This window comes from Myripristis murdjan, chromosome 7 (genome assembly GCF_902150065.1).
Source record: "Myripristis murdjan chromosome 7, fMyrMur1.1, whole genome shotgun sequence".
Classification (NCBI taxonomy): domain Eukaryota; kingdom Metazoa; phylum Chordata; class Actinopteri; order Holocentriformes; family Holocentridae; genus Myripristis; species Myripristis murdjan.
The window spans coordinates 25,303,557-25,319,498 of NC_043986.1; the positions used below are offsets into that span (position 1 = coordinate 25,303,557).

A 15,942-nucleotide genomic window follows, 5' to 3' on the forward strand; every position below is an offset into this window, starting at 1 on the left:
TAAGGTTGCCGCCATGATGAACGATGGAAGGACTGGAATGGTCTCCAGAGCAGTGGGCCATCAGTCTAAAAATCTGCTCTTGTCCTCAAGTGCACCAGAGCTGGTAAGTGATAAACAAAGCATAATGAGAAATACAGACAAAATGTGTCTAAGATAATCAGTTAATGAGTGAAGAAACAAATGGCACAAAACCTACATGCCAAACCAGTGTTATTGTCTTGATGGTAGTCTTTACTCCAAAAAAATAATCTTGAAAATTATAGGAATAACATTTTTAGCCCATTCAGATCCTAAAAACAATGTTGGAAGTTCACAGCATACAACATATCATTGCACTGAGCAAAGCAATCAAATGTTTCAATCAGGAGTTTATTTTTGATTGACATTTCTACATGCTGCTAATGCTGGTGATGTCCCTGGTGATGTCCCTAGTCCTAAGCATCAACGGCAGATCCAGTGCAGCCCACTAGGTGTCAGTCTATCTAAAAAAAAAAAAAAAAAAAAAAAAAAAGTAATGTGATGGACTTGAGAAAGCCTTGCTAGTACAGCATGCTTGAATGTAGAGTTGTGCAGAAGTACTCATTAATTTTGCTTCATCTGGAATGGGAATAACCAACATTTTTGCAGGCCTCAAACAAGTTTTCAACAGCTCATGAACATGGAGAAAAACATTAATGTTATTGTGCAAAATAAAGTGATGAATGACTAAGTGAAATATTGGAAAATGTAGATAAAAAGCTATTTACAGACAGGTTGAAGCTGCAATGAAATTAGAACTGTCATATAAACATGAATGTGTGCATGAATCACAAATAGGAAAGAAAAAAAGAAATCAAACGAAATAAGAAAATATTTTCAAGTTGGTATAAAAGTATGAATACTATGGTACACAAAAAAGCTCTAACCAAGACAGTATGAATACATAAAAAGCACTGTAACATGAAATGACAAATGCAAACAATTTGTACTATACACTGGAAGGATTTAACGAGAATTATGTACAACAAAACTGAGGATAAAGATAATAAGTGCAATACCATCTGGCTACAAACACAGATACAAATGTACAGGTTAGAAGTTGCATTGTTCATAAAAAGTTTTTGTTGAGGCAAAGGTGGGTATTCAATGGAATAAATTTACAGTACATCCACTGAATATATATTTTCTAATATGTTTCGATATTTGTTATTACGGTCATACTTGCAGCTCAGCAGTGTAAATATGTCTCTAAAGCTGAAACATCTTCATGAACATTGTGGTCAAATGCCCTCAAATATACTTAACATGCCAAAAAGAAGTCTGTATTTGTATTACAACTACAAAGCTATCAGAAATGTGTCATGCTTGTTTCTCCAGATTTGCTGAATAATTTTGGTTTTTAAATCAATAACAAATATAGTCCCAAGAGCCCATGGCTTCATGCGGTGGAGGAGTGAACAGGAGTGGAGTTGTGAATTCTTAGTGCAGACTGAGTTTGTCCAGTTGTGAGGACTTGCTTCCCAACTTGATCACAGTTCCTTACACAGCTCACAACATGACTTTCTTTTACAATGTCCAATGCAAAGAGGATACCTACAGCTGCATTCTTTTTCAATACATTACACATGTCTCCCTATCTTGTCCTGTGTGGACAAGCTTCAGTGATGGGAGATTCAGTCAGTAAGTCAGTCAGTGCTTTGAGCCAGTCAAGGCCTGTATGCCCAGAAAGCAGGGTTGCTGTATGGTGAGTGTGGGCAGTTGTGATGACAGACACATGACTGGATCATCATCACAGCCCGCTGCATCAGTCTGCCTGTTGGGCACCGGAAGGTCACCTCGGCTGTGCGGGTTTGGTAAGGGGTGCAGCAGCGGGAGTCAGTGCACTGTCCACAGTAACGGAGCCGGTAGGCACGAGCGCTGTAGCAGCCCTGATGAACGAGCCGTATGGGCACCGGTGACCTGTAGCTGGCCCTGCAACGTCCACGTTGTCCCCACTGTGAAAACAGTACACACACACACACACACACACACATACACACAAAGTCCAAAGAGATATATCACCTATTAGTAAGAGAGGATGCAAATAGATTTTTAGTTTTACAAACTTTTATCAGAGGTGTAACTGTTCCAGAGGAAGATAATCCTATTGGTTGTGTTAAACTTCATTTGGTGGAGCCATACAATAACTATTAATATTTGGAGCCCAAGGCAATTAACAGACTTTTTTCACTCATGATTATGGCACTCATGTACTTGGAAGGTCGTCAGTCTAGCCAACTAGCTTACGTAGATATCTGAAGGCTGGTGTGTTTGAATTAGGAAGGTCAGTTAGCTAAGCCAGAAAACTTAAATGTTGTTAGGTTTGTTTGATTTCCTTTCCTCGCCTCTCCCTCTTTGCCTTTTTCACTGAGCCTCAAAATGTTGAGAAGTTTCTGTGTTTTTGAAAAATGGGTCCAATATGTACCTCAGTGACTATGGGACAGCATCATTCATAAACATCATTCATAATCTCTACTCAGGTATGTCTTTTTCCATTGAAGTGAACAGACTGAGAAGCTGCCTCTGGTGTCCTGTGGTGCAGCGGCAGCAGTGTTGAACCCATGTGACACAAATCCAGGAAATGATGTGGATTTGTGCCAAGTTGAGGTTTAGCCCTGCTTCTGACAAACGTTTGTAGAACTAAAACTCCAACTCCTGACTTGCTGTTCAGTGCATAAATGGCACACAATGGCATATTTGGATAGAATACAATTAAAACGTACATTGGTATGAAAAATTGAGTTTGTGAGAACTCACCATTGGTATCCTACGGGGAGGTTGGACTGTCTGGCAAGGCCGCACCTTACAAAGCCTTGTCTGCATTTGCAGCCTGCAAGCTGGGTTCTGGTTAGATACTCTTGTTGAGACGCCAGCCCCACAGCTCTGGGAACAGGCACTCCACTGGGTGCTCTGCTCAATACAGGTGGAAGCATGTGGGGCCAGATTGTTTGGACCATGGCCTCCAGGAACAGCTGGCCACAGCCTGTCAGGTCTTGAGGCTAGAGGACCACCAGAGAAAAGATCATCAGAGTATGTTCACAGAACAGAAGTTCACAGAACAAATTCATCAAAATCTCATATATAAATGCGTACTTTTTCTGACAATAGGTTTAGGGTTAAGAGCTGATCATTATGATGAGGCTAGTATCAGATGCTACAGACTATGAGCTTCGATTAATTGCTGAACTGAGTTACTGTCATATTAAAACACCATGATTCAAACACTCCACTCATTTTACTGTATGTACTGACTGAACTCATTTACCTCAGGTACTCACTTCCAGCAACTTTAATGACTCAACTGTCAGATGTTCCCAAAAATTTCAAAACAGCATTGTTATGTGAAGAGGTCTTTCCAAGATAGCATGCAAGTAATAATAATCAGCTGATCTTTTGGCATGGCATAGCATTCCTCTCAGGCTTTGAATTCAAGGACATTCAAATGGAACAAAATGTTCCATTGCTGCTCACATAATGTAGTGGGACTCGGACAGGACTAGAAATTCCAGATACTTTTGGAGTTGCCTCATTTGCCTAACAACCCCCTCCTCCTCCTTTTTGGATTATTGCAGTCTCCACTTGGCTTCATATATTTAATTTAATCGCTGCGGGTGTTGTTATGAAACTAGGAAACTTGGTGGCTGGGAAAAAACTGATGTTTTGACTGTTCCAAAGACATGTGGGTTATATTTGGACTTTTAGAGTTTTCTTTTGGTCAGACACACCCCAATGCAATGCAAAAACTACCCCAATAAAAGCTTCCAGACATGACCATCGGTGAAAAATCTCGTATAAATGAAGGAAGCATAATATTGTTGTACAGACTGATCTCCAATGAGCAACATTTGTAATTGAAGCATCCAGTGGTCTATTAAAATACATCTGGCACCAAGCACACAAACACTGGGAAAGGTCTTGTAAATGTCAAGCTGTTTGTTATCGGGATGAAGTTTGGTTATGAAACATCTATTTCATCGCTGCTGCTTGGGAGAGCTTGTAAAATCATGCATCAGGGGATGATTGGTATGCTCCTCCTTTAAGGTCAGATTAAAAATCTATCCATCTTTGTCCATGCTGTCTGTTTACCTGTGATAGCGTCCTGCATGATGGTGTTCTCGAGGTTCTCGCACACCCACTCTTTGCAGCATTTCCCTGGTAGCAGAACATGCTGCGGGTTAGGGCAATCTGGGGTGGGTAGACGAATGTCATTGGCACACGTTGGCACACAGGTCACCCCTCCACCCTTACAGTGGCAGTAGGTGTTGCAGGAGGGCTGGAACGACTGGCCATCCTGGTAAGTGACTCCGTTCACCTCACAGACCAGATCTTGCTGACCTGAAAAATATTAGAGCACAGACACTCTCTTAACTTTGTCAGCTGGGACGCTGTACACAGCAACCACACCTGCAACTTTGGTTTGATGTGGGAAATTCAATTAGGAAGTGAGAGGGTTGAAGTTAGGTAAGAGAGGGAGAGGAGGAGGGATGCACAGAGGGGAGGCTGGGGCCTGAAAAAGGACGAGACAGAGCAGAGGAAAATGAGAACGAGACTGAGGACACAGAAGTGGCTGTCCCTGCCAGTGGTTATGTAGTTTTATGACCAGGCCTGTCTACGGAGAAACTGAGGAATCTGTTTTTCAATCTGTGTATGTTGTCTCTGCAATCTATCATGCTCAAAGGGCAGTCATTAGAGGAAGTGTGTCAACAGCAGCCCTGGAAATAGAAGTTGAGCCGTTCTGGAGTTCTGTCAAAGCCCTGCCACCCGGCCAGGCCGCCACGCTCAGCTGAACGGGCTCTAAACAGAGCTGTCTGTTTGTCCAGCTCATGCAGAGAGAGTGAGCTCTGTTACACCCCCCACCCTTTTATGTCCTTCCCTATGTCTTACCCCCACAGCCATGGGCAGGGAGAGCCTGGCAGTTTGCTTGTTAGAAGAGGCACTCACTGACACACTCCCCAGGGTCTCCGGGGAAGCTGGCGCTGTAGTCACACTGTAATCCTCTCTGTTTGTCGCAGGGAAACATATCAGTGCAGGGCTCGCCTCGCTGCCTGGCACATATCTGGCAGCACTGGCAGCCGTCGAGCACCAGAGGGACTCCCGCGGGGCACTCTGGGACGGGAGTGGAGCAACGGCATGGCTGCTCACACAGCTGGCACAGCACCTAGCAGCGACAAAGTGGTTAGAGAATGGCAGAGCACAGGCAAAAGCCTAGGATAAGTTTGGTTGGGAGAGTAAGAGTGAAGAAGTATGAGTCAAAATTGCCATGCCAGCGTTGTTATCATAAACATCAGCATCAGATAACAGACAGCTCAACTTTGTCTAATCATAACACTGATCCTGTTTTTCCTGTGTGCTCATTTAGCAGTGGCGCACCACCACAGCGAGCCAATTACCACCGCCATAGCCCAGACTGTGAAATTACTATATACACTGTAATATAGTCTTGTTATTATCTAAAACTAAAATAAGTGCAGCACAAATCTTTTAAAAGTAAAGATTATGTTGTCATTTAAAATATTTTTAGCACTTGAACATAACTTAGACTTGGACCCAAACAACAACAACTGTAAGACAAACTAGAATTATCACCCACAACTGCATGAAATTAAAGAAGGAGCACTTCATCATCATTCATCATCTTCGTCATCATTAACATCATTGTCGTTAAAGGATACCTAAACCCCACATCCAAATCTCTGTGGAGGCTGACCTCTAGTGGGAGAGAGTAGAGTGTCCGGTCTTTGGTAGCAGGTGTTGTCACCAACTCATAATACAACAGGTGGTGACATTACCAGCCAGCAAAGACCAGGCACCCTACTTTTCATCACCAAAGGATTTGGGTGTGGGGTTTAGTCACCCTTTAACAACATCATTTGTCACTGACATTAATACATCATCATCATCATTAACATCATCAGCAGCAGCAGCTTTAACATCATCATTATATAAAAGTGATTTTCCTCAGCAAAATGGCATCATCCATGAGACTAAAGAAAATATTCTTGGTATTCTCAAAATCAATCTTCCTCTCCCAGCTGTGAGAGTCGAAGTATTTTTAGTGACAGTACTGTGTTTAGTAAACACGCCGGTATCCAACACTGTCGGGCCAAACCGCTGTTTTCAATTACGTGTACTGCCGGAGCCAACCCACAGGCAGCATTTGGAAAAGCCCAGTCTCACTTCATCTGAGAAGAAATTTTTCTTCATTGATTTTTTTTTTTTCCTTTCAACCAAAGACATATAATCACTTCTATTCCATGTACTGACTACTGCTCGGCAGGATACGTCTACCGCACTGTAAATCCACAAGCATGCAAAGAACATGACACATTCTTTTGCTTTGCTGTAAAGATACATTTCCATATTGCCATGTATCTGTGCTGTAAAATTGGTCCCAGCAAAATCACAGGAAATCAACTTCACAGATTGACCCAGAAGCCCCACCGCTCCTCTCTCTCTCTATCTCTCTTTCTAACACTCACACACACACACACACACATAAAACACAGAGTCATCTGATTCAAAATCTATTACTGTAATTAAGCAGAAAGCAGACTGGCCTCACCTGCGTACCCAAACAAAGCAGTAAAGCCAAAGCTATCACATTGTCACACAGTAGTTTGTCCATGAGGGCCAGTGTTGTTGATGGAGCTGCTCGTCTGTCTGTCTCTCTGCCTGCCTAACCAGAGTGTGATGGTGGTGCTACCAGTGCAGCTGTTTGCTAACTGCTCATTCTTGTGCCTGCTGACATTTATAAAGTCCGGACTCTGATGTCACGGGCTGACTGCCGTGTAAACAGCCACTGGACCAGCATCAGAAATGTTTCACATTCCTCCTCCCTGCTGGCCATTTCCACTTCCAGACACATTTCCCCCCCACTCGTTTCCCTCTCCTCCCTCCCTCCCACCTTTCTTTCCAGTCTTGTGGTGTTCTAAGTTTACTCAGCTTAACGCGAGCCGAGGGGAGAAAAATACATTATCCCGGTTGTCTACAGCACGTCAAACAACCTCCAGAGCTTTGCGGTGACGATTCAGATTTAAGTCAATGAGATTTTATGGTGCTGATGTTTTCACAAGCTGTATGGGCAGTCAGATATAGTTGCTGATTGTTAGACAGGACAAATATGGAGCAGATTTTTCCGTCATTTCATTTTACATTCCAAAACCTCAAATGAAACCCCTGAAACCATAATCTGTTACTTCATCCAGACTTAAAAGAGATTTAATCTTTCTCTTCCCTCTGGTTTCCATGGTGTAAGGGCAGCATGTCTGAGGCTGGCTTGAACTTGAATCATGCTGATGACTTCTATTGTGAGACAGGTTTGCCCCTGAAGAGAATTCAAACAGGGCGTTGGAAGCAAATAGTGCCAAAGAGCTGCTCATAGGCCACAATGAGACATCTGGTAGTACAGTACGTCGCGCATAACTGAGCTGTTACATTACTCAGTAGTTCCTGCACAGACGACAACACAAATGACCAGCCCGTGAGACAGATTCTGTTCAAGATACGCAGTAAGGATGTGTTGTCTCTGTTATTATTGCAGAGAGACCATAAAACATCATGAAATGCCATCGTAGCAGTAGTGTGGCAAACAAAGTGCAGTCACTGCGACGGGAAAGAAGACTAAAAAGCTGCATTGCTAACCAGACCAGAATTCAGAAAGTGAGGGCTTCTAAGTCAAAAGGAAAAAACACTGGATTCCCGAATTTCATGCTCATTTATTACTCACAGAGCTATGTGGAGAGTAAAGACAGTCGGCGATGGGTTATAAATAGAGCGAGACAGACAGGAGGATAGAGTGGAGGAAAGTATGAGAGTCCGGGGCAGGTGGGCTCCAGGTGGCCAGCCAGTTGGTGTAAGATGTACTGCAAGGACTCATAATTCAGCCCTCTCTGAAAAACTATGCTTTCCTGGCCACCTTTCCGTTTGCTTTCCAAGCTCTCCAAGAATGACAGGAGCTGGAAAGACCCCACAATAAGAGGCAATAGCTCAACTGTAACATGTAGCGAAGACTGGAAGATCCTCAACTATGTAACAAATGTCATTTATCAAAATCAGCATCGAAACACCATGAAACATGAAAGTACATCAGTGTTGTTTATATTATGATATTAGTAGGAGTGGTAGCATTAAATCTAAGGATGTGACCAGAGCAGATCATCCCTTGTACCTACTGAGGGCTAAAATGAAAACAAACTTAAAATGTTGTTTTCAGAGAGATAAATGAGACTTCTGCAATAGCTATACAATAAATGAGCATAAAAGGAACAGTTTGCATGATGAAATATAACACACATGCACTGAGACTGAAAAGGCTGTAAACCTTAAACTGTATTACATGATATAAACCATCAATCTCAATGCTCGATATATAACAAGTGGTATATACTGTAGATTTGGATAGCATTGCTGTGTAACTATGCCTGGAAAGTAAACAACCACTGTATGAGGGCAGTAAAGCAATGATAACCATAAAATTGGTATTTGTTGCCCATATCAGCCTTACTTAAATTATATGTGCCAAACCAAAACCAAGAGAGACAGAAAGCCCCTGCAGACCCAACAAATCTCTCAAGACCTGACAGATGTTGGAAAAGTCCCAGATAATAAAGCATCACCCTGACTGACAGCAGACATTGCTCTTTTGAAGAAACCCCTAAAACCCATACAATGATCCCATTCAGCTCCCATTTTGCTGTGTGATGGCATGTATGACAGGCCCATTGGATTCAGTGTTGATTCAAACACACATCAACGGCGGGGAAAAGCAATGAAAATATTATTTGTCCTATGAATGTTAGAAAAGAATGCATTGATCCAAGTGCTGAGAGAAAAGAAAATCTCTCCACCAAATCTGTCACTATGGAGCAAAAATGTGTAACACATGTTCAGAGAGGCTGTCCAGCAGCCCAAAAATATCGCTAGAGTGGAGGCAGAATAAAATACAATTCAGACACAGACTGTTGTCTGATGTAATGTTACTCTGGTCTGGCAAAGGTAACGAGTGTCTGGATCACATTTTACACGTTTGAATGTTTCATAGACAAGTCATATGATGTTTGCAGCAAGTTTCATTTTAAAACTCATAGTCATCGTTAAACTCATAGGAATGAAAATCATAGGTCATCAAAAGGTCAAAAAAGTAGACAGATGAAATCTTACAATGGAAATGTCTGAATTTAGTTTCTTTTCCATGTGGACATTCATGCAAAAAACTAAAGGATGACTTTTTCCCCACTTGTGCTGATTGTTATCCTTTACAGAGTGTTTTAGTGCAAAGAAAACAATTTAAACCATTCAAGCACAAACCTAAAATTGTAAGGTGATGTTAGACCTTAGAAATTTTTAAGTTTGTGCTTTTCATGTGCATTTTCTGACTCCCAACATTTGTATCCCCTGCAATTAAAGACAATATTCAGGTTTGCCAGCACTGAAGTTAGTGGATTTGGGCGGTGCCAATTAACTGTGACTGATTCTAATTTGAGTGTGACTCAGATTCAACAGGCTGTGGGCCGTAGCAGTCACAAATAATAGTCAAACCTCCTCCCTGGGCAATATTTGACACATACATAACATGCAGAATGGCCCTGAGAGGCATCGAAAACCGGTGCGTGAGGTTTTGGCATCGGGTATCCCTGAAACCGACATGCTCAGCTTTCCGAGCAGTGGCACGTTGCGTTTGCCAGATCTGCAGGTATCTCCACAGCGAAGAGGGCAGATTAGCCATGACCATTGGGAACAGTCAGAAATAGAAGGGGAAAAAAAATCCTGTGGTCTAGCTTTGCAGCCTTAAGCGAAAAGGCATGTGTGAGCTGTACTGAGCCTGATGTTGATGTTCTGAGTTGCATTGACTCATTATTCCAGTAAGGTTCTTGGAGAGGTAACGCAATGACGGGCATCGCTGGATCGGTGCCAAGGTGTACACCCTGCCGAGGGCCAGACTGGGCAGTACTGATTCATCCAAAACACAATAAATACCCAGCTCATCAGAGAAACAGTGAATGAATAAAGACTGAATGAAAATTCTTTGACTTTCTGCAGTGCATTCTCTCTCTCTCTCTCTCTCTCTCTCTCTCTCTCTCTCTCTCTCCTTTTCCTCCACTCTCTCTTTTTTCTGCATACCCCGGGTCAAAAATAGTTTCCCTGTGCTTTAAAGGAGCACTGATCCAAGGTTTACAGTGCTTTCTCTCAATTTGCTCACGCTGACAATGTGTTCTTTCATTAACACTGGCTTTGAAATCATATCAAATGACCGAGCTCAATGACCGTTGGCCAACTTTCTTATACAACATTAAATGTCCGCTGAAGTATGTAGGGCACGAATCCTTGAAAAGCCTCACTCATGTGTTTTCATCTGTGGTATTTTGTATCAAACTGGGCAGTAGCTGGAAAGATGGGGATCATGAACAACACGGTTATAAAACTTTTAAAGGGCTGGATGAAGAGAGGATGAAGGGACAAGCGCTCAAGCAGATGTGGAATTACTGCATTTACATAACACAGTGAGCACAAGGAAAAGTATTTTCAGGACAAGAGTGTGCAGGTGTTTCCTTTGAAATCCACTCTTATGAAAATGCACAAGAAACACTACAGGTGCACAGCTGGGCCGGGATATGACGTGATGTATAACACAATAAATTATAGCAAGTGGTCTTACGATATACAAAAACAAGGAACCGAGACATGATTTAATGCTGCGTAGCCATTCTACAGACTAACTGCAGTAATTACCTAAATTCCAGTCTAAAAATGTCCTCTTTGAACAGAAAACCAGGAAATGGAAACTTACCGTAGAAAAAGGGATTTTCTCAAGATCTGATTGTGCAGTTTCAAGTGTTTGTGTATAATAGTGGTGTTTATGTTATTAATATATCCAGATGTGGTCCAGATGTATGCAGCTATGGTTAGTAGACACACACACACACACACACACACACACACATGCACAGAGCCAGGGCCTTGCCAACATGGAGGACCTCAGCGTGCCAGCAGCAGCCGAGATGTTTTCCCTAGTAGGAAATGACACCTAGATTCCAGGCATTCCAGCTCAGTGTGCGAAAATCCCACAGTGTTGCCACAGGAACACTCCGAGCCCACGATAAGGACATCATCCTGACCAAAGGTCACCCCCTGACGTACGCAAGGCCGAGGTCACTCCCCCGGCTGCTGCGACAAAGGGAAAAGCAGACATCTCCCAGACTCTTCCCACCCATGCCCACGTACCATGACAGCTGCACTGACAGATTCATCAGCAAAGACAGAAGCAGCCACAGACAAAAAAAAGACAAAGAATGGTGCTACAGTGTCTGCAAATGACAGCGTACTTAACCTTTGCAGTTTCACATGCCATTTTGATCATATAATGCAACTGAGAATGGGATTTCTGACAGGTGTGTGCATTCAAATGTTTAATCGTGTTTCAGTGGCATTCAGTTCACTGGATCACTGCAAAGCAAATAACACAAGACCTTCATGTACATCAATCTGAACCGACATTGAAAATTTGCTAGGCAACACCAGGACAGATAATGAAGGTATTGCAGCACTTCCTGAAGAGGGAACAAATGTTACTATCTCATCTGCTGCACAATCTTCTCTGGGTTTTTCTGGGTTCACACAGGTAGCAGGGAGGTGTTTGCGGAGAGCTGTTTGCAGCGATTTGCAGATTAGAAATAGCCTTGTGCATTGGTCGACACACCTTAACCAACAACAACATATCCATTCCTAGTCACAGTTACTAAAAATACATGAGAACAAATAAATAAGGAACAGGGATTCAATTCATGTCTGCAGCCACTTCCTACCATGGCATGCAGTGTCAATATTTTTAGCTAAGATTGTGTGCTAACTTCAGGAGGCAGAGAGGAGGGGGGGTTGGACTTTGCTGACAACTGGACACTTCTAACACACAGGAGGACCACAGAGTACTCAGGTGCGGTAAACTGAGTGAATATGTGTTGATACACACAGTGGTGCAGACCATAGTTATAAGGTGTGGGCACATGGGGATATCTACAGAGAATAAGACAGTATGACACAGTACAAAGGGAATGTTGCAAGAATGACTAAACTAATACATTTTAGAAAGAAGCATGCACACACTTGCTTGATTGATGACATTTTCCCTTTATTCTGGCATCCAGACTGTCTAAGATCGGCATGCAGCCTGCATCTGCTGGTTTGACACGGCAAAGGAAATTATAATCAATCACTGTGTGGAAAAGCTAAGTAATGCACACAAGCGATGCTTGAATGCAAGAACATTTGATCACCATAAACACATGCTATTCTGTGAATCTGACTCTCTATGACCAGAACGATACTGCACTTTTGATGCAGAATTGAGCAAATGTTTAAAGATAAATGAGATCCTCAAATCGCTCATTACAGCCATATTAACATATTATTACATATCACACTGATAAAGCACAAGTGTTGCCAAGTAATTCAGGAAGTGATTGTTTTAGAGGTGTAACCGTTGGCAGGGAAAACACCAGTAGCATGCTGAGTACTCGGTGTTCATGAGCACACAGGACTTGGCACACACAAAGCTCATCAATCCTGTGCTGAGAGAAGATTACTCTTCTAAATAAAAGAGGAAGACTGGCCACTGCTGGACACACCACAGTGTTCCTCGTCTTAATTACAAGTGAAATGGTTCAACGGTGGTATGCAGCTGCAGCTGCCAATGTGAAGGACTGCGACTTTGAGTAAGAACAGAGTATACTCGGGGTATTGCATTCCCAACAATCATTTGTGAAGATGGCCTGAAAACAGCAGCTCTTGTGTTGCAAGTGCTGCAAGGAAGCAGCTTTTTTAATGCTTAACATGATTTAATACTTTATTTTAAATTAATTTTCCATTACAGAAAGAACACAAATCCATAAAAAAAAAAAAAAAAAAATTAGAGAAAAAAGAGAGAGGGCAGGTGAGGGGGTGATCTAGATTGCTTTGTCTTCACGAGATCTGTTTATTACAGTGACATATGTAATGATTTATTCACATATCTGACCATCCATTTCTCTCCACATCATTCATCATCAGCTATTATCCTGTGAGTGAACAGTTCCATATCATATATTTCACTCACAACTTTCAGCCATTTATCTAGTGTTGTTTATTTCACCTTGTACCACCTCATAATAGCCTTTTTACAAGCTGCCAACAAAACTGTCAGCAAATGTCTGCCCTCTTTTAACACAGTACCTCCTGTCATATTACTAAAGTACAGTGCCATACATGACCTAGGTGTTTAATAGTCCAGGATTTTGATAATAGCCGTGTGAGCATTTCTCCAAAAATAAAGCCAAAATACATGGGAATAGTCTACACTGATTGCCCAACATTGTCTCCAGCATGGTGGAGTTATATTTGCTCTTAATTTTGGGTTTAATAAGAATCTAATTATAGTCTTCCAGCAGTACATGAGGACTGTTGTGTTCTCCAAATGTGCAGCCGATCATCTGCAGTATTCTCACCTACATGTAATGTTGTGTTTCCTCTTCTCTCTATTAGCTCTTGATATAATGCAGATATTATTCTATCCTGCTTTGAATTGTGAACTCCAACTATGATTCTAATTATTCCAGTTTCATCTAATTTTACTCTTTTACAAAGGGTATGGCAATGCCCTTTGTTTTTAAACCTTGCTGGGTGGTGCAATGGATAACTTCCCAGAACATGGAGAGATGAGCATGCCGGAACATCCCATAAGCTAACATTGGACTTCTGACAAATGTCTGCATTAGTCTTTGACATTGACTCGGTGCATCTTGGTGGGTCATCAGTAAATCTTTACTTTGAGCTGTTACAGTAATTACTGTAAACAAATAGGACCACTGAGCATGAGACCATGAGGATGCTGGCAGCATCTACCGGCCCGTTACTGAATTACACTGGCAGGGATTGCATGGGAAATCTTTAAATTTGTTGTACTGTTTAGTGACACAAAACAACAATGATAACCAATAGCAGAAGCCAATGAGTACATTTAAGTCGTTGCTCTTCTCTGTTCTAGCCTTCCTTCAGGAATTTATGCCAAAATTGGACTGGATGAGCATAAATAAAGCACAGTTCAATAAACCCACCCACTGGGCATTTTTACATTGTTTACCCTTATAAACGACATCTAAATGGTTATAAATGGGTAGGATCTAACAGGGAAAGTTCAGCAGAGAGCTACATTTCAGTTTAGGCTTTGTTTCTACATGTTGGACTATATGACCAAATCAAGGGATTATCTTGTTGGCCTAGCTGGTGAATTATGTTTACATATTTGCAAGTGATTTAGTACAGTGTAAGCAAACAAAGCGACCCATCACAGTCAGCCTGTACTTGGAACTCATTGGGATTGGCACATTGTCTCAGCATGAGCCCAAGGCCCGCAGGCTTTGAGCAGCCCAAAAAAAAAAATCAGTGTACTATCTTATTAATCCATTATCTGCCATGTTTTGACTGGCAAAACATTAATTAATTCAGATAAAGTGCTATCACCATCTATTATGCAAGACATACTGTATCACCAGGCAGCTGTTAAATTAGCATCCAGTTTCCACTTCGATAAATATGTATATAAAATGTGTGTAATTAATCATAATTCTGAGGCTGGTTGCTGCTTTACATGGACATATTGAGAGGGACAGTCTAAAATTAACAACAATTAACAAAAGAGTCAGAGATAGATAGATAGATAGATAGATAGATAGACAGACAGACACTGGACTTGCAGGTTCTTTTAAGCCCGACACCTGTAAGACAGTGTTGAGGGCAAAAAAAAAAAAAAAAAATATATATATATATATATATATATATATATATATATATATATACATATATATATATTTGAGTACTGCAGCTTGTCTTGAAGCTGGCATGGAATCAGTTTTTGTGGCTTTGTTTGAAGTGACCTCTAGTGGGCTGACAGGGAAAGCTCAAATGTAGCTCAGGATTATTTAACAACACGCCTGTTTTTACTCCAAAACTCATCAAGCATGATATTTTTTTCCACTGCAGCTTCTGTTGTACTGCAATGCCACAAACAATGACAGGCCCACTGTCCCACTTTCCACTGGACTCTGAAAATAAGGCGAAAAACAGGGACTGATTGTTCATTTTTATTTAAGGCAAATGCATGGCATCGTATTTGAAAATATGTACTCGGACATGTGATTGTGCACTCAGATTTGGTGGTGTGTGTGTGTGCCACACGGATATTCAGTCCATTCCATTATTTGTGACCAAGTTGACATTTATCAATTTTTGAGTCTACAGGAAAATTTGACATTTGAAAATCCAACATTCAGCACAGAGCCATGCAAATAACTGAGACACATTTCTTTTTAATTAATTCAGATGTCTTTAGCTTTGTATCTTTAAGCTCTCAATACATTTAAACAAGAGATTTTCTCACTTACCCCATGGAATATGCTTTTAAGTGGCTCACTCTGTCATCCGGAGCGTCAAGGTCTGCAAATGTGTGACTCTGAGCAGAACAGGATGCAGCTCAGTTTGGGTGAGGCTTCGCTAACCAGATCACATTATTTAACTATTTCCCCTATTAACCCTGTTTCCCTATTAACCCTATCTCTACATCACATCACATAGAGAGAGGGGAAATATTTCTAGCTACCATTTGTATAAATGACATTGGAGTAGCTAGATAAGCTGTCAGCTGGGCCTTCCTATAACCTGCTACATCACTGCATTACCAGGTAAGTACAACAAAATCAACAGATAATGACATCACTGGCCACCTAGGACCAGGCAGCCTACTTTTCACCATCGGAGGTCAGACTTCACACAGACTTGGGTTTGGGGTTTAGTTACTCTCTATTAGTTTGTACTATGTAAGACAACGACAGTACTGTAACTTCTCACTTTTGCATATTATATATATATATATATCCATATGTCAGTTGATTATTCATC

The 15,942-nt window shown here is 41.6% G+C and overlaps 1 protein-coding gene across 2 annotated transcripts; it reads right to left on the reverse strand.

The window, feature by feature from the left end:
- Positions 1-236: 236 nt before the first annotated feature.
- ccn5 (cellular communication network factor 5) lies at positions 237-6,761 on the reverse strand. 2 transcript variants are annotated; one of them, XM_030056289.1, is made up of 5 exons: positions 6,581-6,761; positions 4,960-5,176; positions 4,105-4,353; positions 2,776-3,017; positions 237-1,973 (listed from the first exon to the last, which is right to left on the reverse strand). In XM_030056289.1, exons 1-5 carry the CDS (start codon positions 6,641-6,643, stop codon positions 1,686-1,688), a joined length of 1,059 nt encoding a protein of 352 aa, XP_029912149.1. In that variant the 5' UTR covers positions 6,644-6,761; the 3' UTR covers positions 237-1,685. The 2 variants fall into 2 exon arrangements, with proteins under 2 accessions (XP_029912149.1, XP_029912150.1); XM_030056290.1 differs by having other exon boundaries at positions 6,589-6,635.
- Positions 6,762-15,942: the final 9,181 nt, after the last annotated feature.